Genomic DNA, 26221 nt, shown 5'->3' on the forward strand with positions numbered 1-26221 from the left:
TCCGGGAGAAGTTTTGCTTTATTTATCTAGTTCCCCTTAGGCTCTGTCACCGGGACGACCGAGGCAGCCCAGGCACCATCGGCACGCGGGATGTCCCGGCGGATTTTCTCACAGTTGCGGGAGACGCAGACATTGAAATGAGCTCATTGCGGGGGAGTGGCGGCCGCCCGGGCCGCCCCCTGGCCCGGCCCGGTCCTCTGGGTCCCGGGACTCTGGGAGCTCGCTCTCCTAGTGAAGGCATTTGGGGGAAATCACGCCACTTCATCCATCGCTGCGCAAAACCCGGGAGCGGGCACGGTTAACCCTTGACACGCCTCGGGGCCGCGGCTGCCGGTAGGGACAGCCCTGGAGACCTCCGCTTCCCACTGCACCGCTTCTTCCCCCTTGCACTCCCACGGGAACCATCCAGTTTGCGCGGTGCTCTCCCCGTCAGGTGATGTCAGCGGGGAAAAGTAAAGTTGCAAAACAGACAACAAGCTGGGAAAGGTAGAAAAAAAAAACCCAAGATTTTCCACCCACTCGAGGAGAAAAAGCTCAAAGGTCAACAGGGCTTCACCAACCGCTTCCCACTGCAGAAGGCAGGGCGAGTCACTCCACCTGGATTTCTTTTTGGGGTGATTTTAGTGATCAAGTCTTTTCAATACTTCCCTCTAGTCGGTTCTTGCAAACGAACAAACGCCCCACCCATTGCAGGTGTGACGCTGGTACCACTGGTGTTTGGTGACCACCGACGGCCCTGCTGAGCGGGCGAGGTGTCGGGGCATCCCCCGAGGCACAGTAGTGGGGATCCACATCACTGCGGCGTGGTGGCTCCTACTCCAAGCAGCTGTGGGAGCACCCCAGGAGAGAGCAGAAAAGGGCATTCGTCACACTGGCGGTGCAAGAGGATTCAGTTTGTCGAGAAAAAATATTTTAAAAAAACCACACTAAAGGAAAGAGAAAATATCCCAAATTCTGCGTATCTGCCTCATCTCTTGACATCCCTGGTAACGATGGGCTGGCTGTGCAGAGGGCTGGTACCCATCGCTCTACCCGTTCCCTTCCCCCCATCCCCCTTCGATGACGGGGCCTTCTGGCGCAGCAAAGCGCGCATTGTTGGGGCCGGAGGGAGCTGGGATGCGGCAGGGGCCCCGCAGTGCTGCCAGTGCCCACAGAAGAAATTTGCCAAATCAACTCATCTTAGCGGAACTGTCCTCGGAGGGGCCGGAGGGGAGGAGGAGGGCAAGTCTCGCTGCCCCGATCGGCCCATTCCAGGCAGGGCGTCTCCAGCGCAGGGCACAAACCTGCGCACCGTCCAAAGCGCGGGGCGCTCCGCTCGGCAGCGCGCAGCTGGAGCATCGGACCAGGAGAGCGGATACGCGCTCAGGTGCGCGACCCTCTCTGCCAGAAGTCGTTCAACTTCTCCCTTGGAGCCCTGTCCCCGCAGCCGTACCCCCTTCGGGGAAGGCTTCCAACTGATGTCACGATGCAGCGAGAGGGTTTGGGTCAGTGGAGCCGGACCACGGGGGAAGAAGCAGGAGCCTCCCCAGGACAGCGGGTGGCACAGAGTGGGGCGCCGCCGGGGAGCCCATCGCGCCGCCCCCCCGGGACTGGCAGGCCCTGACATGTCTCCTACCACATAACGGCGTGCGCAACTTGCAGTCGCCTCCAAACTGTTGCAAAACAAGCCGCTGTCGCGTTTACAGGGTTGGCAAGGAGGTGGCGAACAGCAGTGCCGAGAGCCCAAAGTCCCCTCGGCTACCCCCGCCGGCCCGACACCCCCTCAGCCCGCAGCTGATGGGGCGAGCGAGAGGCGAGCGCGCCTTGGGCCAAGCGCTAATTTGGTGTGTACGCTTAAGGCGGCCATCTGAGGGCTGTATAGCAACGAGGGGAAAGGGGTGTATTCGCGGCTGGAAGATTTAGGTTGTTGCTAGGATGTGAGAACAAAAAATCTTCAATAAGTCGGGGAGGGGGAAGGACGGGGCAGAGGGGGAGGAAGGGGGGTTACAAGGTTTGTCACAGGGAAAAGTGCAGACATCTGCTGGAACTTCCATATCTAAGCTGTTCATTTACAGGAGCCAACTTCTGAAATCTCCACAATTAGATCTGCATTGTTCTTTCTCAACAACACTGCCTAGAAAGAAAAGGTCTTCTCTGTCGGGGCCAATCCAACGAAGCGTTTGACGTTATTAAATAATAAAGCGATTGTGATTTACATTGTTGTTCAGAAAAAGGGCCAATTATCCACTGTTATGTTGCCATAAAGATCATATTAACTCGAATTAGTAATCAAACAATATGCTAGCGTTAAAAGTATAGAGAGGACAACGAGACTGCTCTTGTTGTATCTTCACTTTTTCTTGTAAAACCAGAAGCATAAATACACTTGAAAGAGACGCAGAAACTTCATCCTTAACGGGAAAAAAGTGAAAGAAGTACCAGCGTTTGTGATTAATGGTCCGCCGTGTTGACTGTTTTCAATTAATTCAAAGCCATCCAAATCTTATATTGATTTTTCTGTTTACAAATTAGGTCTCCTTCTGAATATCACGGGAAATGTTCCACGGCTCCTCGCGAATCAGGATGATTTTTTTTTTAAGTTCGTGTAAAGTCCGTTTTAGGATTTGGATTTTGGGGAGCTTTTTGTTTGTTTTTATTTTGTTTTGGGATTGGATTTTTTCTCCAGACTAATGATTTAAAAAGCGTTTGAGTTCGATCCAAAGGCGAACCTCACCACCACAAAAACGCAAACCCAGCCGCATCCCTGCACTCCAGCAAATTTCCTCTGCCATAATCAAATAATTATTTTTATTAAAGCAGTTATTAGGTTTATAACTCATTTGCCACTTAAATTTGTGCAACCAACCAAGGCGGTCTAAATAGGTTTGAGTTGCCCCTTGGGTCCGGAATGTAAGCGGTAAGAAGGAGGATTAATTATGGGTGTGTGCAGCAGGGGGACACAAAGACTGTCCGGTGGCGCGGGGAGCCAGTGACGGGTCGCAGCCCCTTGCCCGGGCGGGGCCGGGAACCCCGCGCCCCCATCCACGCAGGGACGGCACCTCCCGGCAAAGCCCCAGCTTCCCTGCGTTTATTATTAAGTCGCCACGGGGAGAAGGCTGGGGCTCGGGAAGCACCAACTTGTTGGCAGTAAACAAGGCGCTGTCAGGTGATGATGCTCCGGCCCTTTCGGAACACTCCGAACAAAGCGTAAACGAGACGTATTTTTCATGCGAGCATCGATATGATCTTTTCTCCCCCATGTAGACAAGGTCCGTTCTTTTACGCGCGAGATGACAAGATCTGACCCCCGGAAACGTGCTCCAAGCACCCACCGGCATCTGCCTGTTAGTTCTAATGTTATTTATTGCCCAACACGTTTTGTTATCAGCTGGGGTTGGGGGGTGGGCGTGGGATTGGAGGTTACTCGGAATTCAGGTAATAACCGGTTAGCTGTCAGCTTCTCCTGTTTAGCAGTACTCAGGCAAGAATGGCTTTGCCAAACCTTTCCAGGAGCTGATGCTGTTTGTTACCATGATTAGGAGAAAAAAAGAACATTCACACTAACATGGGTTTCTATAAGCAAACGCCGAGCAATTTTCCTCAGCGCAATGCATCACCAAGTATATCCAAAAGGGCTTAATCTACTTCTTGCAGGTTAGGTGCAAGAAGAATCAGCAAGGGCTGCTCCGGGATGCCATGAAAATCTCGGCTCATTGGCTTGGCCGCGATAGGATGAGGCACATCAAATGCGAGGCGGAGAGGGGCAAAATCAATCAGCCCCCTCGGCTGAGGAGTGAGCCCTCGCTCTGGAAGTAATTTCGAATAAAACTTGTGTAACCAACTGTAACCATCTACCTTCCTCTGATTAAATCGTCAAGAGAAGGGGGAAAGGTTAAAAAAAAATGACGGAAATAAGGCAAGGAAAAGAAAATCTGGACCGAATTAATAGGAGCCCGAAGTTTTTATCCATGTATAAAGATAATATATTGACCCAAAAAGGAGACAGGTTATCTCTAAACAAGATTAATATGCGATCGTGTATAGGATTAGACCATCTCCTCAATTTAAAAAGTGTCTCTCCTCCTTCCCATAACACTTTATTATATATTTTTAAAAAAGCAGCATAAAACTTTCCCCATTAGAAGCACTTGAAAAATGCGTTTTATTAATCGAGAGCCTTTTTTTACTTGCAATCAAATGCAACTGATGGCCCTGAATAAGCCGCCTTGTGAGGAAACGGGACATTTTTAAAATTCTCTGATCAAAACAGACCTGTCTTCAGAGAGAGCACAGCAGATTTAAATGTTGGTCAAAAGGAGTCACAACTGTTCATTAAAAGCAAACCCTAACTAGTGCTAATGTATAGCCATTTTGTGAGCTCAGGACTGTGGAAAGAGGCTAAAAAAGTCTGAGAGTGTGAGCTGATGCCGTGCTGGCTGGCAGTGTGTGGTCTATTGTAGGGAATGTGCTTTTTCCACTGAACAGAAAGCCCCCCTCTTTTATTCCCCAGCTCTACTGCACCTGCACTGGATCAGGGAGCTACTGCCATTCACCACATCAACAGAGAAGACATCTCTGACAGCACTCAATTCATTACATTTCTTCCTGCTTTTCAAGCCAACACACACACACAAAAAAAAAAAAAAAGTATTGCAAATCAGTGCCGGGGAGGCAGGGAAGAAATCTTACAATACTTTATATTCGCCACTCATTTTGGATTTCATCAGTCAGAAAACTCACTTCTCAGCCCGTTACAACTTTTCTTTCTTTTTCTTCCTTCCGTCATTTCATTTCTTCTTTCTTTCTTTCTTTCTTTCTTTCTTTCTTTCTTTCTTTCTTTCTTTCTTTCTTTCTTTCTTTCTTTCTTTCTTTCTTTCTTTCTTTCTTTCTTTCTTTCTTTCTTTCTTTCTTTCTTTCTTTCTTTCTTTCTTTCTTTCTTTCTTTCTTTCTTTCTTTCTTTTCTTTCCTTTCTTTCTTTCCTTTCCTTTCTTTTTCTTTCCTTTTTCTTTTTTCTCTTCTTTCTTTTTTCTTTCTCTCTTACTCTCTCTCTCTCTTACTCTCTCTCTTTCTCTCTTTCTTTTCGTCTTTCTGTCTTTCTTTTTCCTTCTTTCCCTCCTTCGGGAGCTGCTGGAAGCGGGACCTGAGGCCGGTGAATCTCCCTGGCCACGGCCAGGCAGCTCCGTGCCGGGGCCCCGCAGCCCCGGAACGGAGCGAGGGGCCGATGGTGGGTTTCTTCAGGACAGAGTTTATTCATAATTCATGGTAGCAGAGCAGCCTGCACTCGGGAGACGAGGAGAAAGAAACGACCAAAGAGACCAAAGTGTCCTCCAGCAATTGCGGGGGGGCGGAGGATGGAGGGTGCGGGGGGTGTTACCGAGGGTGCACGGGCAGGGGCGGCGGGGCCGGGGGCCACCACGGGGAGGGGGCGCGCCAGTCCTCCTAACCCGTGGAGAAAGTTGTTATCGACTAAACTCTTCGAAAGGGACTCCGGGGAATTTGGGGGTAGCTTGGTGTCTCCAAGAACCATTTTTCAGAAGCATTTGCAAGCGAAAGAAACCGAGCCGAGGGGTTTAGATTCAGGTATTTGATCTCACCGGACCCAGACATCTAATTAGAGTGGCCTCAGCGACTGAAACCATGTTAATTCCTATTGTTCCCCGCTCAGGTCCCTTGGCCCTCTACTGCTGGGATTCTCTCCTTTACAAAATTCCAAATAAAAGTCTTTCTATTTGAAACAAATAAGCAAACAATTTATGTATTGCCTCCCTTTCTGGCCCATTTTCCTCTATCGCGAGTTAAAACAAACACTCTTGGGTATTTTTTCGCGGACGCTGGCAAAGAATCACACCCCCTCTGTGAGTTCTTAACAGGAATAAATGACAAGGAGCTCTTGCCTACCTGAAAATTAGGAAGAAATCCGACTGTCTGGTTTCGGGTGTAAAGTGTGTATCGATAAGGAAAACACAGCCGTCTCACAAACGGGACCCAGTTAATCTATGCGTTTCTTTAAATCACCCCCTGTTCAGGTGTGTGCTTTGGAAATATTGATTAACTGTGACAAGAAAGTCGCAACTACTGTGTGTGCATTAACATGGGGAGGACACGTGGAGAGAACCCGCAACAACGCAAAGCCCACTCGCGGGAGAGCCAGATTGCTTTTTAAGCTAAAACTAATAATTTCATAACTGATTCACATTCAATCTGGCGCCGATGACGTCACGGGGCATTAGCATACGAGGAGGGATGAAGCCAGTGTGGCTGGAGTTGATAAGGTGCCTCCTGAGGAATTCGCTGCTTGTTTTAATACATTAATTATTTCTCTGTCTTTCTCAACTTTTGCAATTTGTAAGAGCTTAAAGGAACCAACATTTCCAGCGATGCCAGAAGGACACGTTGGAAAGCTTCTCCTGTGGCACCCGCACCGGAGCCCTGCAGCTGGGGGCAGCGTGGGGATGAGCCCCAGACCCGCTCCCGGAGCCCCGGCCCGGCCGCCCTGCAGAGCCCTGCGGGATTTGGTTCTAAGACTACGACGGTCCTGGCCCAGGGCGTCCCTACTCGCCCAAGTAAGCTCGGCTTGCTCGGACGGGCCTCCCCAGCGCCAGGAGCCTCCCATTGGAGGGGAGGCGGGTTTGCAGGATCAGGCCCTCAGTCTGGGATGTGTGTGAGTTGTGAGTGTGCATGAGTGAGTGTGAGTTTATCGGTGTGTCAAGTCACTCCTGCGGAGCCTTCCCGTGGGAAAGCCTCTGCACAGGTTTGTTTCACCCCAGAACCCTGCAGGACTCCCTCCCTCTACCCTCTCTCCACCTCCATCCCCCTCCCGTTAATCACAATCACGACTTTCTGCAAAAAAAAAAGGGCCCACATTACGTCATCAGTCCTAACTGCTGTGGACATGATCGGGTCACCGAGGACCTGGGGCGGGGGAGGCCGAGGAGGGCCGGGCCTTCCCTCCGCTCCCCACCCCCCCGGGAAAGCGGACGCCTGCCCGGGAGCGGGGGAACGTCCCGGCCGGGGGCCGGAGCAGCCTAGTGCCCGCTGCTGGGCTTCGGAGAGACGGGCGAGCTGTGAGGAGCCGAGAGGAAACTGCCCAGCTCTGTGCCCCGGGGCTGACAGGTCGCCCCTGGGTTCCCGCTGCCCCAAGAGTTTCTAGGAAAGGGCGGCATCGCTACTTGGGCCCCATCGAGCTCCGTCGCGTCCCGCGGAAGCGGCCTGACAGTCCCTCGCCCTGTGAGGGTGCTCCTCGGGGACCTTCCCGAGTCTGAAAAAGCCAACCTCCTTGGAATACCCGCACGGTGACTTGAGTCTGAAACACACTTGGAGGGAGGGGAAGAAGGGAGGGAGAAGGGCTTTTCTCGATAGGGAAGGGGTAGGAACGGGGGCACAAAACACAAACAAGACACATAGAAACCCTAAACCACTCAAATTTAAAAGGGTTGAATTAAAACAACAACAACAAAAGCCACGCTGAGCAAGCTCTCGCCCACATGGCAGAGGTCCTGCGAGGCAGCACTCCACGCCAGCGGAGGGGCCAGAGACAAATTCCTGAAGAAACTTCTTTGGCCCGGCCTCGCTCCGCTCCCCGCGGCCACCTCTGAGCGAGACCCCCGCCCACGGGCTCCTCCCGCGCTCCTGCCTGCAGGTCCGCAGCGGCTCAGACAGCTCCTGCGGGAGAGCCGGGCCGAACGGATGGGCCATCCTTGCGGTGCCATGAGGATCTGGGCCCGGCTCTCCTCCGATACTGCTAAAATTATAATGACAAATTACAGCTTGTTTCGGCGCGCTCCCTCCCCCTGCACGCACAGGCGCACACGGATACAAACACACAGAGTCACACACAGTCGCACTCTCACACTCGGCTCAGCCGCAGAAAACCCGCTGCGAACTCCAAAGCAAAGCTCCAAAACCATCCAGCGAGGTTCGGGGTTTCGCTTTGTTTCCTCTTCCTCGCTTCACCGCCCTCACCTGCCGGCGCGGAGGCTCCGCCGAGCCCGGAGCGGCGCGGACAGCACGGCTGCGGTCCCCGCGCAGAGCTGGCCGGGCCTCGGCGCGGAGCCGTCCCGGACGACAGAGCTCTCCCTCCCGCTCTCGCACAGCCAAACGTGCAGCTCCGAGAATTCCCACTCCCTGAGCTCCTTTTCTTTTCAGTTCGCAAGTGAACTAACCCCCACACTTACTGCAGCGCTGTACGTCCTCGCCAAGTGAATTGGTTCCTCAAAAGCAAAATAGTACCAAACTTCTTGCAATTTCCCTTGGCATCGTCAGAAAAACTGGTTTCAATCACCAAAACTAAAATAGCGGCGGTGCTAACTAGCAGGTGATCAAACCGCAATCAAACTTCAATCTCTGAGCAGTTAGCTATAAACTGTCAGCAATTGAAAAGTAAACCTGGTGCACACAAAGGCTCTGTTTAATTTTCCTGTTGTAATGGCTCTAAATGAGGACCCCATCACTATGCAGTTAAGCGGTGTTCCTTGTCCCCCTGAGGCGCTGATCAGTTCTTTTTAATGTGAGAAAACTGGCAGCTCGAAGCCCGTCAATGGAGCTCCCACAACAAAAGTCCTGAAAAGCTGAATGAATTGGGTTTGTAATTACTGCTTTCCTCTCCCCCCTTGCAGCTTATCTCTTATTCATTCAACATATATTATTGTCACCTAATCGCACACTCCCAACATTATTTTGTTGTTTTGTGGGGTTTTTTTGTTGGTTTTTTTTTAGTATCTACTACTGCGAACATGTTTGTTGTAGAAATTAAACAAAATAATCGTCCCTTTTCTCCACCCCCCCCCCCAAGAAAAATGTTGAAACTACAGTGTCAGGCGAGGCTGGCTGGCGCTAAAAAACGCAAAGACGAACCTCTCCTGCCATCTGAATGTCAGCATTTTGTATATATCCTATGAAATCTCACAAGCACCGAAGTAAGTTTCACATTTTAGTATTTGAGTTAGATCAGGATTTAAATAGGTGAAGTGTATCTAATCACACCTATCAGTAATGGGCCTCTTTCTTTCAGTGGGACCTATATTATATACTACTTGAATTGCTGGGCTATCTACCTTCAGTTCGGAGGCAGATATACGTCTGCTGCCCGTTGGGGATGAGGAGGAATTAATACCCAGAGAGAACACGCTGCTTGGGGGATCACCGCCATTCTTGATGTCCCACACGGCAACAGTGGGCATCTCAAGGAATCAAAATGTGTTTTCGACCAAGAAATGTCTGACGGCAACCGGTAGCCGCTCTCCCGCCCGAGGGCTAGAGCCGAGTCTGCGAGGCAGAGCCTCTCCCCAGGTCCCCCACCGCAAGAAGCTGTCGGTTGAGGAAATAAGTACAGCTATTACAACCAAATCTACTAACAGTCTAAATAATTAATTGAACCATTGCTCTTTGACCCTTAGAAAGTCCAGTAGGGACCCGTTTGTAGTAATAATACCCCCGAATGAGCCCTTGTCAAATATTCATTTAGTGGTTAATGTGAGCGATTTCCCCCTGGGACAGTCTGTAATACCAGCTTCCCAGCTTTGGCAAGAAACCCTGCTAATCTACCTCTCCAGTTCCACAAAATATTTTAACACCCCAGTACTTAAAAAGCCGTAAAAAATCACAGGGGAAACTATAATCTTATCCTTGGGTTCATTTCGGCTCTGTAGAAGGTTAGGGAAACATTACACTGGTGCTCTTGGGCCGAGCATCACCCTGGCTATAAAGAAGACAACAATTCGAGAAAGGGAAACCATGGAAAGCCCCAAAGGTCTTCAATAATCAAAATAAAAACATACCCACGAGCTCTGCTACACATTTCACCTGCTATAAACAAGTGCCCAGGATAATGGCTTAGGTGTAAATGGCGTTATTGAATGTGTTGAATTTAAAATGAGCAGTGGACAATGGCGCTCCTCCAAGTAACACTTTAAAAATAAAACCGTTCAGCTGTACGTGTAAAATGCTTTGGGTTATCCTCTCTAAACGGATAAATGGGTGGATGGGTGGATGGACGGACGGACGGATGGATGGATGGATGGATGGATGGATGGATGGATGGATGGATGGATGTAAGGAATCTGTCCAAGGGATATCAGGTTTCAACCACATATATTCCACATCGTACTCCGAAATCTAAGCTTAAACGAATTGCCCATATAAAAAGTTGCTGAATTCACTAAGCCTGAATATGTGGCTTAGTGCCTTTTGTTTAATGGTATTAGCTCGCCTTCTCTATGCGAATTGTAAAAAGACCAACATTTCCAAATACCCCCCTCGAATATTTTAGTTAGCACTTCAAAAAGGGGCCAGGTTTTATTGCTGTTAATTAGCTATGATTCGCTTTTTAAAATGGAATCGTGATATCGATTGGCCTTTTATTCCTGGTTTTCTTTTCTCAGCGAGGCGAGCAGGAACGGGGTTGTAGGCTCTTTACCACGTGAATAATCCCCAGATCCATTGCAAACGCTCACAGCTCCGATAAAAGAATGTTTTGCTCGTTGCATTAACGTGAAATACATAGAAAAGGTTGAAAAATCTGCAAAACTGGTTGTCCTGCTCAAGTACTGCGACAGGGTAGAAGTAAAAGGGACAAAGAGAGCTAAACACAAAACCAGACAGTGAGCAAATCTCCACATCTCTTAGTGTGTCAATGTTAGTTTTCATCTGGACACCAGGCTTCAAGGATGGAGGCCAGAACTGAACCTAAGAAATAGCACTACCAAAAAAAGAGCCACAGCCAGCCAGGTAAATTTTGTGTGTGTGTGTGTGTGTGTGTGTGTGTGCGTTTTAACCCAGCCTTCTTCCTTCCCGAGCTAAAGCGAAATCCAGTGACTGACAAGAAATACCAGAGAGAAAAGCTGAGCCACACTTGCCCCATTCCAGAGTGCCGACTTTGTGCCTTGCCTAAATCAACCATCACATCCTTTCCTTGCCATGCACCACATGCCACTAGCAGAAAACACGACCAGTTTGCAATCACAGTGTTCCAAATCGCAAATTTAGGACCTTTAAAAATTATTATTATTTATCATTATTATTTGCATCTCCATCTCTCACCTTTCCCAAGGGAAACTGTAGCCGCGTTAGCAGCGCCAAATTAAAGCTGGGGCTTCAGACGGAGGACACGGGCTGCCGCAGTGGGTGCACAGCTCTGCTGCCCATCGCCCCCTGCCTTGCCCTGCCCTGGCCGGGGCGGAGGGCCCTGTCGCCGGCCAGGGCCGCCAGCGCAGCGACGCGGGGCCCTGTCCTCGGCAACTGCTCTTAGGACTGTACAAAGTAAAACTCTACCTGGCACGGATGGCGAATCTCTCCTCCTATTTGGCGGGCGCCACCGCTTCTCTTTGGGGCTGTGCCGGCTGCAGAGAGCGTCCGAAACGGGGCTACACCGCGCTGGCAATTTAAGAAATAGGATTCGAGAAAGAGCTGTGGTAAAACGTGAAAGTCTCTGGCATTCCACTGTTTTTGTTTGTTTGTTCGGTTTTTGTTGTTTGTTACCTCTGCCGGGCCAAGCCCACCCCCGCCCCCACCTCTAACCTCCTCCTGCGCGGCCCAGGAGCCAGAAGAGTAAAGTTTGGGAAGTCGCGGACAAAGGACGTGGGGAGCTCTCAGCCCCGTCAGGCTGGCCGGGCTCACGTTCCCGGTGGTGGGAAGCCGGCTCTACTTCTGCCTGCCCCAGAGGAGGGAGGCACAGCTGGGAAAAGAGAGAAACGCATGGCAGCCGGGAGGCCGCCGGTAATGCCCGCGGCCGGCCCGCCGCTCCCGCCGGCCCCGCCAGCCCCTGCTCGGCCCCTCCGGTGGCAACAAGTGGTCAAAGGCAGCCGCGACCGAACCTCCGCACCCTGCCGCACCTCGCGACCTCGGGAGGGAAGGAACTGTGAAACAGCCTCTCATTCTGCACTCCCGTCCCCCGCGAAAGAAGGCACAGGCAGCTACTCCATTAAAGCTATTGTACTTTCTCTGTATACATACCTATAAAAATATTAATGCATTATATATATATATATATATATATATTTATATATTGCTGCATTATTTATCGTATTCGGTTGGCTACAGTGATACCTTTTACTGCATGAATTATTTTAAAAACATCTTGCATTACAAAAATAAATCCAAGACTCAAGTGGAACTTCAGTGTCCATATGTCAAAAATTTATTTATCTCAAACTGTGCATAATGGAGTAAAAACTTAACTTGAATATGTACCTGTTATAAGGATGGTATTAGTTCAAATATATACATGGACTGTCGGCAGACTGATTTCAAATAATACAGAGCCGAATCTTTAAAATACAACTACGGAAAATGAGGAGAAAAAAAAAGGAACTTAAAATATCATCACAATAAATTTACAGAAATATTACAAACCATAAGAAAATATTTCAAACACAATAATTTCAGGTTGGTTTTTTTCTTTTCTTTTTTTTTTTTTCCTTTTCTTTGAACAGGATGAAGTCTGGAAACAAAAAGTTATTATAAATTAACAAACGGCATGTGAACCTGCATGGCAATTTTTGCTTTTTAACAAGAAGTAAAAAAAAAAAAAAAAAAAAAAAAAAAAAGAGAGAGAAAAGGAAAAAATTTAGTACAATCTAAACGTTTGCCCTTATACAGCAAACCAAGCTCATGGTTCGCAAGTACTCATCCTACCTTTTTGTGTCTTTTGTACAATTTCTAAAACAATTTAAATGTCCAAATGCCGTAAATTAATTTCCTCTCCTCTCGCAGCTACTGTGAATTCAGCTGCCAAAGTCACAATGCTCCAAGAAGACTCTACTTTTAAAAAATAATTGGCAAATTCACGAGCTTGTTTTTTTTCTTCTCTCTGTATTACCAATGGACATTCTGATTGCCATGTGTCTTTTGATAAATACTGTACAAAAGTTGCCTGCAAATATTAAAACATTTTCCTCTTCGCTTTTTGAGTCTAGCTCTAAATATTATTGGTAAAGACTTTTGCAAACTTTCTGCAAAGTTCCTACCGTTTTCACTAGAACTTTTAAAAAGTTTTGTGTAGTTGCTTCCCCTTCGAGATCTATACAAGTTCCTTGTCGGTTTAATTTCTCACCCCCCAACCCCCACCCCTACCCCCCGTCCGGAGTTTTCTCTGTACAAAAATAGTCCAAAAAAAAAGTCCAGAATTTCTAATAAAAGTTTTTTTGTTGTTTGTTTTGTTTAGTTTTCCTTTCCCCCCCTCCCCTCCCCGCCCTCCCCGGCCCCTTTGTCTTACATATGTGATAGAGGGAGTGTGCCATTAATGGCTGTGCCAGGAACAGGTGCACTCTGGTAGTGTTGGGACATATGAAGTCTGCTTGGGGCAGCTGGTTCTGGTACTTCAGCACCTGGTAGATACATGCTGATCATGTCCCGAAGGTCCCCAGCTTGGCAAGGAGCCCTTGAATGAGACGAGGAAGTGACTACGGGGGGACTGGAGCTGGATTCCGTCTTGACCACCGAGCCCATGGAGCCCAGGGCCATGCCCGGGGTCCCTTGCTGGGAGTAGGACATGCTGTAGGTAGGCGATCCGTTCATGTAAGTCTGCGAGCTGGTCATAGAGTTGTACTGCAGGGCGCTCACGTCGTAGCGGTGCATGGGCTGCATCTGCGCCGCGTTGTGCGCGTTCAAGCCCGGGTGCTGCGGGTAGCCGAGCTGCTCTTGCATCATCCCATAGCCTCCGTTGGTCCAGCCGTTCATGTGCGCGTAACTGTCCATCCTCTGGTTCACCCCAGCTCCCAAGGTGGCCCCAACCCCTACCCCAGTCGTCATGGTATTGGTACCCGGTGCCAGTAAGCCCCCCGGCAATGTGTACTTATCCTTCTTCATGAGGGTCTTGGTTTTCCTCCGGGGTCGGTATTTATAATCCGGGTGTTCCTTCATGTGAAGAGCTCTGAGCCGCTTGGCTTCGTCAATGAAGGGTCTCTTTTCCGCCTCGGATAAAAGTTTCCACTCCGCCCCGAGCCTCTTGCTGATCTCGGAGTTGTGCATCTTCGGGTTCTCCTGGGCCATTTTCCGGCGCTGCCCGCGGGACCACACCATGAACGCGTTCATCGGACGCTTGACCCGGTCCGGGCTGTTCTTCTGGTTGTTGGCGGCCGAGTTGGAGTTGCCTGTGCCTCCCCCCGAAGTTTGCTGGGGGGCGGGAGGTTTCAGCTCGGTTTCCATCATGTTGTACATTCAAACTACTTTTGCCTGGAACCAGCCTTGAGCAGAGAAACGAGGAGCAGCCGCAGCGGAGTCCCAAGCCGGACTTTTTTTTTTTTCCTAGGGAGGGGTAGGAAAGGGGGGAGGGGGACTCCCCAAAACCACACTTGGATCAAGATCAGGATCTTCCTCTTCCCTGATGGATTAATAATGCTAATAACTGCTATTATTACCGCCGGTGCCTTGATTTTAAAAAACTTCTTCCTCCTTTTTCCCTTTTCTCTGCCTGCCGCTCTCTCTCTCTCTCTCTCTCCACCTCGGTCTTAAAGAGCCAGCAAACTACTTTACCCCCTTTTGCAAACACACACACTCTCTCTCTCTGCCTTGACAACTCCTGATACTTTTTTGAACAAGTTAATAGACAACCATCCATGTGATGGGGGCTTGTCAGGCAATAAATGCGTTCGCCCCGGCCAATCAGCGCTCGGCGGCTCCGCCACTGAGGACAAGTCTCTTCCCCTGGTTTTGCATGAAACGGGGCGGGGGCTGGGCGCGCCGGGACGGCTCGGCGGGGAGGCGGGCCCGGGGGCGGCCCGGGCGGCCACTGGGAGCCTTTGTATCTCCCCTTCCAGCAACAGGTCACACACGTCTTTTGGAGGAAGTGGGTAAACAGCATTGTTGCTACGTGGTGTTGTTGTTTTTTTTTTTTCTCTTTAAGTTGGTGTTGGCTTGGGGCTAGGAGAAGCCGTGAGGGGAGCGGAACGCCTTGTCCCCAGCCCCCACCCACCGTTCCAAGCGCCCCTCGGGACGGAGGGGCGGCCCGGCTGAGCGAGGCCCTGCGAGTGCCGCGCTCGCCCCGTCCAGGCCGACCTCCGGGGGGTCTCCGTGAGAGCGGCGTCCCCAGCCGGGCCACGCTGCCTTTTGCCGCTAGGGAGCCAAATCTGCACAGCAGAGCACGGGCAGAGGCTGTGCCCATCTCCCTGCCATCCCCCCGGCCCTGCTCCGTGAGGCCGCGGCGTAGAGTGCCAAGCTCTTCCCACCCCGACCTCCGGCCTCGGAGGAATGGGTTATCCAGTGCAAACACAGGCCTCCCACATGCCATCTCCGCAGAAGACAAAGCGCAACCGGGACCGCTCTGCAGGAGCTGGGGAGGGGTGCGGGGCTCGCTCAGTCCATCACCCCGCGCACATGGCTGGGCGCGGGTGGCGATGGGTGGGCGCAGTACCGGTGGCGAGGGAAGGGGGGGAGAATGCGGGGAGAGGGGAGGCAGGACAGCCGAGCGCTACAAATAGGTAGTTTTGTTTCCCTTGTTGTCACTACACGGACCGCACAAAGCCCCGGCTAAGTTTACTTCCACTCTCTTGTTGGGATCTTTGTTGCTAAACCGCACTTGACGACAAAGGAAGGAGGGAGAGAGAGAGGACGCGGAGCGCGAGAGCGGGGCGGGGGGAGACACTCGGAGCCACGGCCGCGCTCCCCCGCCCCGACGGGGCTGCTCCGCCTTTCGGTCGTGAAGCCCGAGCGGGTGGGGGGCGGCGGGGGACCCCGGGCCGGGGGTCCCGGAGCGGGGCCGTGCGGGGCCGGGGCAGAGGGGGTGCCCCGACGGGCTCAGCCGCGGCGCTGTGGCGCCCCCTGCCGGCCCGGCCGCGCCCCGGGCGGAGAGGCGCCACCGAGAGAGGGTCGGGGGGAAGGGAACGGGCAATTGCACCCGTCTAAATATAATAATAATAATAATAATAATAATAATAATAATAATAATAATAATAATAATAATAATAATAATAACCACCACCTGCCAGCGAACAAGGGCGCATCTTTCTTTTCTGCGCGTGGATTATGCAAATAAATCCTATCGGGTTCAACGTGTTTAATTCGAAAATGTATATATAACCCCTGGCTAAGTGATAGGTTAAACTGACGAAAAATAGGCACAAATTATGAGATGTGGGGTATAACCAGATGCTGATTGTCTAGATACTCCTGAAGGTACTGTGTCTGTTTACCTTCTTACTGTTCTCCATTTGGTCTGCAATTGATAAAAGTTTTATTTTAAAAAAATTCTAGAAATAATTATTTTTGATTTTTTGAATACAGGGGTGTGGGTGGGTGGCAGTGGTGCTTGTTCATCGTACTGAACTGATAAGTGAGGGCTGGCGGTGCGAAGGCAAAGTGTTATTTTTGCTCTGGCTGTAGCTGCGGGAGGTGTGTGGGGTGCGCGGCCCAGGGCTCCACGCAGGACCAGAGCTGCGTGGGCTGCCCTGTGCTCGCCAAAGGCCTTTTGGGGCCTGGCTCTTTCCTAATTGCTTTTATCATACGAATAAAGGATGGGAAATGCCTAACAATTGTGTTATCGGGAGTATTTACGGCTCTATTTTAATTAACGCTTTTAATTATCGATGCAATAAACTGTCATATATACATAATAATGCACTGCATGAAATAAGGTGAGGACGATGGCTCTTTTGGGGCATTTTGAGCCTTTCCTCTGGATATGGAGGTTTGCTTGCTTAGGAGTACACACACGGGTGGGCGGTAGCTGAGACAGACTGGGAAGCTGGCTATAAAAAACCAACCAAACAAACAAACAGAAAAAGAAAAGAAATAGTCCCTGAATTTCTATATTAATGACTATATAATAACACCACTGCTCTCTAAGAATACAGCCACATTGGAAGGGGGGCCTGCAGAGGGACGGAATAATCTAAGTGGATTTAAAAAATCGTTGCCTTTGGTATAATTTATGGAAATGAAAAGTGCTTACGTTAAACAAATAGGCTGCAAATGTTCTCAGTGATGGGCTCTGCGGCACACGCACTCTTATTTCCAGGTTATGAGTGTCTTAAAAAGAAAATGAATGTTAAGTATTTGGATTTCATGTATTTATTGTTCTAATACTTGCCGATTTTTCTAAAAGCCCTAAGAATATAACCTATCGTGTTAACTGTATTGGAAAGAATGTACACATTTTCATATTAATTTTTTTTCCTGAACCTACTAGTAACCAATTTAAACCAAACTATTAAGAAGATTTGTGGAGATAGGAGATTGCAGCTCCATTTTTTTGTCCTTAGCTGCAAATAGAGGTTTAACTTGCAGTAATTAGGTGAGAACTAGCCAAGCATCTTACTATTATGATGCTTGTTAAAAACGCTTCTTTTCTGCATCTGCATTTGAGTGTGTTCCCCTCCACTCTTAATCTTCTTATGGAAATGAAGGCGAACGGCAGGGAACCTGCAGAGACTTAGAGAATGTCCTTGTTAACTGGAATTTCTCAGCATTGCTAATTAGCAGAGTTTGACGACCACCAGTATTGGGGAAAGCTCTGTTTAGCCACTCACAAACCCTTCCGAGGAAGAGCAGACTAATTTTATTTTGTAATTAAAATCTGAAAAGGGCCCTATTTGACAGTTAGGGCTATGAGAGTTTTATCTCCCTGTGAAATAATTACTGCCTTGATAACTCAATTTTCTGCAAAATGTCAACTGTGAGCTCCAAAAGTTTTAATTTCATTACATTAAAAAATAGGCAAAGACGAAAATGTGCAGATATATTTTCCCTCGCCCCTCTGATGCTGTAGCAGCCCAACGCTCAGGGGCCGAAGTTCGTCAGGGAAGTTTTAATGCACTAACTATACTTCAGCCCCTGGGAATTTCAGTCATCAATCACATGGTGAGTTCGCGGTAGCAAGCCGAGGAAAACTTCGGAGATACACTCTGGAATGCCCTAGAATAAAAGCCACCTTTAGAGTGGGTAGGGACAGGGGCAGGGGCCGGAGGGCCCTGCTGCCCGAGCCGCCTTCCCCAACCTCTGCACTCTCCCGAGGTAGGAAAAACTCAGGATGTTCTCAACCAAATAAGTATGTCCTACGGCGATGGCCAGAGACCCGCAGGGCCCAGAAAGAGCGACCTGAGGGAAACTTGGGAAGTTTGGTGGGGCCGAGCTCGAGTGAGGCAGGGGCCACCCGCCCTGCGAAGCCCGAGGGCGGCTGTGAGGGGAACCTGGGGGGAGTCCAGGCGCCGCAGCAAGTGTAATCCACTCTGCTTGCGTTTTGGATATTTTTTATTATTATTTAAAACGGTTTAATCTCCCTTTTGTCCCTGCCTGTCCAGCAAGTAGCCCGATTGTCACTCTCAGAAGTGGCATTACACGTACAAACGAAGGCGGGGGCGAGCCACGGCTGGGCCCGCCAGACCCCATTTCGCCCAATAATTTCATTCAAGGGCTCTAAGGACCCTTGAAAGCCGGGGAATGCCGAGGGAGCCCTGCGGTCCTCCCGGACTCTCCTTTCATCCCCCTTCTCCCGAATGGAAGCGCAGGGCGAGTACACGTGCGCTCGCACGGCCCGGGCCCAGGCCGACCGGGGAGTTGCGGGGGGCAGCGAGGGCGGCTCCCCCGCACCGCCCATCTCACCCCAGCCCGCCCGCGGAGGGGGTCCCGCCGTGCCCTCCGAGCGGCCCCGCTGCCACCTCACTTCCCGACGACCATCGCATGCTGGAACCGGGGCTGCGGAGCTGGGGCCGTGAAAACCACACCGCTGAGAGGTTAAAACAAAGGTGGGGGAGAAACAAAATAGGAAGAAGCCGCTCCACTTTTGTCCAATGCTAGAAGAAGGAGATTAAAAAATAAAATAAATAAAACTCGGATCCTGGAAGGAGTTTAACGTATACAATAAACAGCAGAAAAGGCGACTCGCACACACCACCTCTCGAAGTCGCTTTCAAAAGGTTTCCCAATAGAGAAGCCGATTGTTCAAACAGGCTTCCAAGACTCTTCATAAATAGCCAACAACCTTCTCAAACTCTCCGCGATTTTTGCTCTGCATCTAAAAACACACTCCCAGGTTTTCTTTCCCATAGAAGAGCGTAAGTGCAGCCCGTAGTTTTTCTTACATGACCTTAAAAATAAATCAGAAAAGCAAGACCAGTGGTGAGGATAAACTTAGGAATTACTGCGCAATATAACGGAGTGAAATTACAATTGAATATTGGTACTTTAGCGGGAAGGCAACCCCCTCGAGCGGGATCCTTTTTGGCAGTCTATTTAAAGTTATCTTTCCTTCCTACTTTTATAAGAACAAATGCGTTTTCTTTTCCCATTGTAGTTGAATGAACTCATGTATATTAAACACAAAACCCCTCCTGAAGAACGCTAACTGCTTTGCTTAAACCCACAAAGCCACAAAAATCCAGAATTGAAGGTTTCCAATTCCTGAATAAGTCCCCTTAACTCTCTCAGGCTCGCAGGAGAGAGAGTCTGGGGACACTCTCTCAAAGCCTTAATGCCTAGAAAGGGCTATCTCCAATGTATTGTCTTTTCCTAAAGTTAAGGCTTCTATTTTATTTTCCTCTCTCCCCTTCACCATCTTTGTATTGACTTAAGAAAATAAGGGTCTAAAAAAGTGTCTGTTCGTGGATCACACGTGTCGCCCAAATCAAATGAAGTCCTCTTTGGCCCAAGCACAGATTTGATGGAATTATTCCGGCTCTTCCATTGAATTCACACCGTTTCCCAAAGAAGCTCTGGCATTTTCAATGGGCACGCCTGAGGCACATCCCGGAGTGCTTTAAGGTTGCTTCTCTCAGCGCACCTCAAACCCTGGCATCCCGAGGCATGGTTTGAAAAGTACTTCTTTTTTTTTTTTTTTTTTTTAAAGTCCTTTGCAGTGATTCTCTCAGATCACTGACACGATCGCCCATAATGGAGCCAAGGCTGTGACTTTTATCTCGCTGTTCCTCATAGTCCTTAATTTGGATCTCATTGACAGGACAGACGGTAATGGCACTTTCAGAACTGTTATGGTCTGGAGTGACAATCTCTCCATCTCGCCCATGGTTTATTGACACTATGGCTCATTGTGTCAACTTAGGCTTGTGATTTCAGAATTCTCCGGCGACGGGCTCGTTGGGAGGATTTTAATTCAAATTATAGACTAGCTGTCTGTACTGTGAATTCATATTTAGACGGCGCTTAATCGGAGCGAGGAGACGGTTCTATATATAATAACAACACTTCCCATGTGTCTATCCACTGCCCTCCACCCGAAGACCTGAAAGAACCTTTGCCGGAGGAGGCCCGGGCGCAGAGGAGAGAAGCGAGGGGCCCTCGGGCTCCTTCAAGGCAGCAAAGGGGAGCCCGTCTGACTCCCCGACATCCTCCTCCCTGGTTGAGGCCCGGACCTGTGTGCGACCAGAGGCAGCAGGACAAGCGCTTGAGACCCATTTTTAACACTACTGGGTTGAGGTGTCGTGTGAGGAGCTGTCGGAGGGGTGTCACAACATTTTTTTGTGGAAATCACTGTTGAGCAGGGCTTCTCCAAACATCCCGCCTATTCCTATGGAAGCCTTCCCGATGGGTCCGGATGAATGTGAGGAGAAAGACCCAGGGAGGGTGCCAACGGGCTGGGCTTGCTCCAGCAACGGGACAGCAGGGGCAGTGCTGCGGGTACTCAGGGCAGCAGGTGACCGGGATAGGCTGAAGGGGAAAGCAAGAAAAGGCGAAGTGGGAATTGGCATTTGACATTGTTTTTCTGGTTTGTTTCTTCAAGTCTCACCTTCCACCGCCCGAGAGAGGAATATAGGAAATGCCGGCATCCAAAAAAAAAACTCCTTCCAAAAGACATAAATGGACTTTTCCTCCAAGTGGAGATGAACGAAACCGAGAGCAGAGCTAACCCCTCCCTTGCTGCTAGCTGAGCACAGAGCTGACACCCCCTTCTTGATGCCAGCTGTCTGCCAAGCCTGGGACCCGATCCCAGATTTACAGCATTTGCTCCCTTGAGTAAAGTCCGCGGAATAAAACCGGGCAGCTGAGTTACGGACTCAGCCCCCAGGAAAACCTCATTTAAGTTAAACCGATCACTCGGGACCCTTGACTTTATGTGCCAACTTCTATCTTTCTCAGGGGGGAGTTTACGACGCCTTTACAGCCCCCTCACAACTGCTGTTTCTAAAGGGAGCACTAACAGCCCCTCTCCTAGAACTGGGTTAATCATTCACCTTTCGGCAGGAGTCACTACATTTTTTGTAAAGTGCCTCCTGACGTTAAACCATGTGTACCAACCGCTCTGCATTTTTTCCGTTTCCTGTGGTAATTGACATATAATATCTCTGTTTATAACTAGATTGACAGATCTATAGAGATGTATTTTTTTGCTTAATTTCAGAGATATATACCGAACACATGCTAACTAAAGAAACAGTAAAGGAAATCTGGGAATTCCGTTCTGTAGGAAATCTGTGCAGGGCTCTTGCTATTATTTATAGAAAATGCGATGTCTTTATTTTGGGCGCTCTTACTACAGAATTGCCTTATTAGGAGTGTCGAGTGGAGATCAAACTGAAAGAATGAAAGAAGTATATTCAGCGCGACAAACAATAATACTTCATAAAAATCTATTCGAATATAATTTCTAAAGCGAAAAGTTATTGTAAGATCAACAACCATAGGGTTCCTTTATAGAAAAACTGTGGCGTTATGACTTTCATCCAGGCTGTCAACAGGAGATAAAAAATAACCCCAATTTAGCTGAAATAATTTGGTTTCCATTAGTCTTTCTCTTCTAACACAAGGCGCATAAACCGTGCTGGGTATTACCGCAACTCGCAAATACTGCCATTAAATGCACTACACAGAGCTATGCGGATGCCTATAAAATAAGTAGAGAATTCATCTAAAAAGTTAGTGACAGTGCAGCCCATCACATATTTTGGTTAATCGTTTTATATCACCAGGTTTCTTTTAATCTGTCATCTCCATAGCGAAGAAATAAAAACGCACTCCAGGCATTCTCTTAAGATAACGCTTCTTCCTTTTCCAGGAATTGGGGGAGGGGGTGTTTATTTTACTCCTTTTTTGGGGGGGGGAGGGGGGGGGTTGGGCACGGGGGATTGAGACGACTTTATTGCTTCGGGTTTAAACATATGCCATTTTGAAAATTTTTCCTTAAAGGAAAGGAAACGTTCAAGTCTGCTCACAAGTAACACCTGTCAACACTGACTTATTTAAGACACCTTGGGAAGAAAATACAAGCACGAGTTTCTGAAAGGCTGGCATTTGCTGACAGCACAGAAGCATCCAAATTGGGAATGAGGAAAAATTAATCCTTATTTTTGTGCTTAACGCTCCCAATAAAGGTATTCTTTCGAGGATGTCCCGCTGCCTGTCGGGGCAGCGTGGTCCCGCAGCAGCATCCTTGCTCTGCCTGGGTGCGGGACAGCATCACGTACCGTCATTTATATATAAGACCCAGGCTTATGGAACGCTCTGCTTAGAAATAAACCGGTGGCATTTTAATAATTTTTTTTCATGTTCGTATCTCCACAGAGCAAACAGCACAAGCCAGAGTCGGCTGCTCCCCTGCCCGTGGTTCCTGGACTGGGCTATCTGCTCACCTTGTTTGCACCATACCGCGCTTACTTTAACCTTCCCCCCCTCCCCAGCGACTCCAAGACACTTCCATGCGCCGGTTCCTTGCCTCGCCGTTGATCTCGTCCCGGCGCTCCCGCTCCGCCCGCGGGCGCGTCTCTTCCGCAGAATTCCCCGCGGGCACCCCCGCGCGGCCGACAGGGGGCGCCGCCTCCCGCCCGGAGCAGGAGCAGGAGGAGCCCGGAGGGGACCGGGAGGGACCGGGGGGGCCCGGAGAGCCCGGAGCCGAGCGGGGTCGAGTACAGATCTTTAGTCGTCGTGGATAAAAAGAGATTAAAGGCTAAATTCTTTTTTCTTTTTTTTTTCTTTTTTTTTCCTTCTCAATTTTAACCAACTACAGAAATGTAGAGCTTTCATCCTTTGATGTTTCCCAGAAAGAAACTGTTATATCGGTTGTGAAATTACATCGTTTCAGAGCCAGCGAACCAGCCGTGGAGTTCTAAAATAATTTAATTAAAAATAATAATAATATAAGGACCTAAGCTTCCGCAGAGGCACTTAAAAGCTGACACGTGCCCCTCCGTCTCCCCTCTCCCTAGCGCTCCCGATGTTTTCTGGCTGCCGTTTGATGGGAATAATTAAAAATAAGATAACCCCACGCTAGCTGGGGGCTCGCGTCCCTTGCTTGCATTGCGCTGTCCTCACTCTGCTCCTGCACGGCTGGCCCTGCCGCCCAGCCCCGCTCTGCAGGGGCAGAAGAGCATGAAAGAGCAAATCGCTAAAATCCTAAATCAAATGTTGGACTTTTACCATATTAACACTAAATAAAATTGTAACCAGCTACCCACTTTCTCCCTACTACAAAACCCCTTCACCTGTATTTAAATAGCACGTCTTTAATTACAGCAGTTGGGGATGTATGAGGCTGAAATGAAATTAGCAGTCATTACCAGTCCTTTAACTCTGTGGTGCTTTTGATCAGCACTAAATTAGCTTTCCAGTCCTAACAAAGGCTCTATAGCAAGCAGTGGGCTGTAAATAAGACAGCTCGACCTGCCCTCAACACCTTTTCTCTTGTCAATCACAGCTCTATCATTCAGCCCAAGATTAACCTTTATCTACCAAATTCTTACCAAAAAAAAAAAAGGGCTAGTGGGGGGGGGGGGGGGGGGGGGTAGGGAGAAGGGAGAAAATCCAACCTTAACTTTGCTAACTATTAATAAAAAGAGCTTCCCCTTAAATGGTACTATAATGAGCCCAAGTGTCAAAATCGGTCCTTTCCCAGCCCCAAGTGCACCAGACGCCAGCAGTAGGCAGTAAAACGTATTGATGATTTATTATTGATGATTTATTATTGATCAGCTTGCCCCGGCAGCCGGAGCCCTCCCTATCATGTACCCCCTCTTTGGGCGTGCGGTGCCCGGGGAGCCCCCCCGGGCTGTCCCCCGCCGTTTTCCCGGGATGCTGCTGGGAACGCTCCGCGCGGCCGGAGGGAGCGAGGTGCGCGCCGCGCCGCCCACAGGGGGCGGCAGAGAGCGGGCGCCGCGCCAGCGCTGCGCGCCCGGGGAACACCCGCGCAGCGCCCGCTCCGCGCTCCGCGCCCCGCGCATGGCCCCGGCCCGCGGGACCCACCTCCCGGCGCGGGGAACCCGCGGCGCAGCGCTGGGAGCGGCGCGGCAGCTTCGTGTCTGCCGCCCAGAGTGATGCGCGCCGCGCAGCCGGGTGCTGCGCACCGCTCCGCGGGGGAACGCCAGAATAGAGGCCGCCTCTGAAACACTCCCGGGGGCGGCGGGCGAGCGTCCCGGCTCCGCTCCAGTGCAGCGCTCTCCCGCGGGCCATGCGCTCCCGGGGAGAGAGGAAGGTAGGGCAGAGGCAGCCTGCGGACCGGGAGCGCCTCTGCCCAGCCGTACGCTGGCGCTGCGTGGCCGCGCAATTTCAGACGAACCCAAACCCGCACGCGAGTCCCCGAGGTTAACGCGGTGGAGCTCAAGGCGGCGGATCGTAGGTGGGAGCTACATTTCCAGACAATTTTAAAGGTCACGAAGGAGGAGGGGGGAAAACTGTGAATGTCAAAGTTGTGCTGCAGCTACTTACATGTCGGTGCCAGAGTAGGGTGGTGGCTGTGAGTGGTTTGATTGGCAGCTCAACGCGAAAGTCCGCGCGGACTCTGGAGCCTGGCGCAACCCCGGGGGTCTGAGCACTTTTCACCGGACAGAGGCAGTTGAAGGAAGCTCGCACGTCCCCTTCTCATCTCCTCTCCTCCTCCATCCAGGACAGAGAATGAATCCATTTCGGTTTTTCTTCCTTCGGCTCTCCTTCCGTTTGCTTACACATCCTCCAAGTCCTAGCCCTAGCTTTTAACTGCAGTCCCTGGAACAAGAGGGAAAAAAATCGTTTATGGCTTAAAAATCCAAATGGCTGATTTTGTGTGTGTTATAAGAATGCACCCACAACAACAAAAAAGTCACTTCTCTGTCCCCCACCGCACAGCAGAAGAATAATAAAAAAGCTTTATATTTTTGCAGTGGGTATTCAAAGATAATTTGATGCCATTGTTTCTGCTACAGATGGTTCTTTTTAATACAATAACACTGCTCTTTGTGCATACTACACACAATAAAAATCGAAAGCGTTCTCCTGAATAACCATTTTGTTCTCGCTTGTATACAGGCCAACAAAAGCTGCCGTGAGGTAATGGGTTCTGTTTATTGAAGCCATAGAATAGAGGTTTGATAAAGATTTTTGTATATGGGGAAAAAAAATTAAAATAAAGAGCTCGCAAGGTCGAGCTGATCTCTGCGTATTTGTTACCACTGAAATATTTTATCAATATATTTTTTTGAGTTGCAGCTGCAGGGACCCTTCTTCCCCTCCCCCCATCCATAATCAGCCCAAACATCTGTTTCTTTGAATTTCGGGAGATCTGTAGTCGTGGCCAGACCTAAAACTCCAGACTTTTAGAGCGAGCAGGGCAAAGGGGCTCAGCGCGAAGGCAGCAAGCGATGGGGAGGCGAGGCTGAGCAGCCCCGGCTGTGCCTGTGCGCGCCTATCTTTGTGTGCCTTGCTTTGCAATCTGTTGTCCACGCACACACAAAGGCGCAAACTGGTGCTAACTGCCACCGGGATTAGCCCACGGGATTTTTCCGGTGCGCGGACACGCGGCGTCTCCCTGCACTCCAGCACAATCCGTGGCGCGCAGCTCCCGCGCAGTGCGGCTGTTGCGCGGCTGTTGCGCGGCCGCTCTGCCGCCCGCAAGGCTACTCAGCACCTCCAGAGCCGCTCCCACAAGCGCAGCTCCGGGTGTGCCCCGCCGGGGCCGCGGAGCGCAGCGGGCAGCGGCAACTGGGAGCCGGCAAGTGCCGAGGGTGCTGCGGGCTCCAGAAGAGTTCTGGTGCGTTGCTAACTTTCTGCCAAGTAAAGAATAAATTAGCACCGCTGAAGGGGAAAATAAATGTTAGAGGGAACCGCCAAGACCCACAGCGATTTTTTTTTTGTCGTGGAAATCGTTTCACAGGTCAAGAATTATGCTCCCGAAAGTCGCTCCGTTACCTAGTTTGGGATCTGCTTACGACTGTAGCAACTCGAGGAAAGCCCCAAAGCAGAAGAAAGTGCTTAGACAATAGGGCTCTGCGGGAAAGTTGTTAGTCAGTGACTGTGTTTGTCTACCTTTCTATAGGAATTAATGGCACAGTTCTCTGTGCCTCTGTAGCCTGGACTGACAGTAATCCACCTCTGTGACTTCTGCCCTTTGTGTTTT

General features: G+C 50.0%; 1 protein-coding gene and 1 long non-coding RNA gene across 5 annotated transcripts in view; both read right to left on the reverse strand.

Moving 5' to 3' along the window:
* The window catches only part of LOC139677068 (uncharacterized), a 143752-nt gene that overhangs the window by 15112 nt on the left and 102419 nt on the right, over positions 1-26221 (reverse strand). For 2 of the 4 annotated variants that reach the window (XR_011698768.1, XR_011698767.1), the window contains exon 2: positions 24559-24834. This is a non-coding gene — a long non-coding RNA (uncharacterized lncRNA). Of the gene's footprint in view, positions 1-24558; positions 24965-26221 lie in introns of those variants that run through there. The other 2 variants (XR_011698770.1, XR_011698769.1) reach the window with 2 other exon arrangements.
* Positions 12090-14605, reverse strand: SOX2 (SRY-box transcription factor 2). The gene has a single exon (XM_071566326.1). The coding sequence runs from the start codon at positions 14131-14133 to the stop codon at positions 13186-13188; it is 948 nt and encodes a 315-aa protein (XP_071422427.1). The 5' UTR covers positions 14134-14605; the 3' UTR covers positions 12090-13185.

Source organism: Pithys albifrons, chromosome 11, assembly GCF_047495875.1.
Source record: "Pithys albifrons albifrons isolate INPA30051 chromosome 11, PitAlb_v1, whole genome shotgun sequence".
In the NCBI taxonomy this organism is placed as follows: domain Eukaryota; kingdom Metazoa; phylum Chordata; class Aves; order Passeriformes; family Thamnophilidae; genus Pithys; species Pithys albifrons.

Excerpts from the sequence above, each read along its gene's own strand:
- SOX2 (XM_071566326.1), bottom strand. The coding sequence starts at position 14,133 with ATGTACAACATGATGGAAACCGAGCTGAAACCTCCCGCCCCCCAGCAA.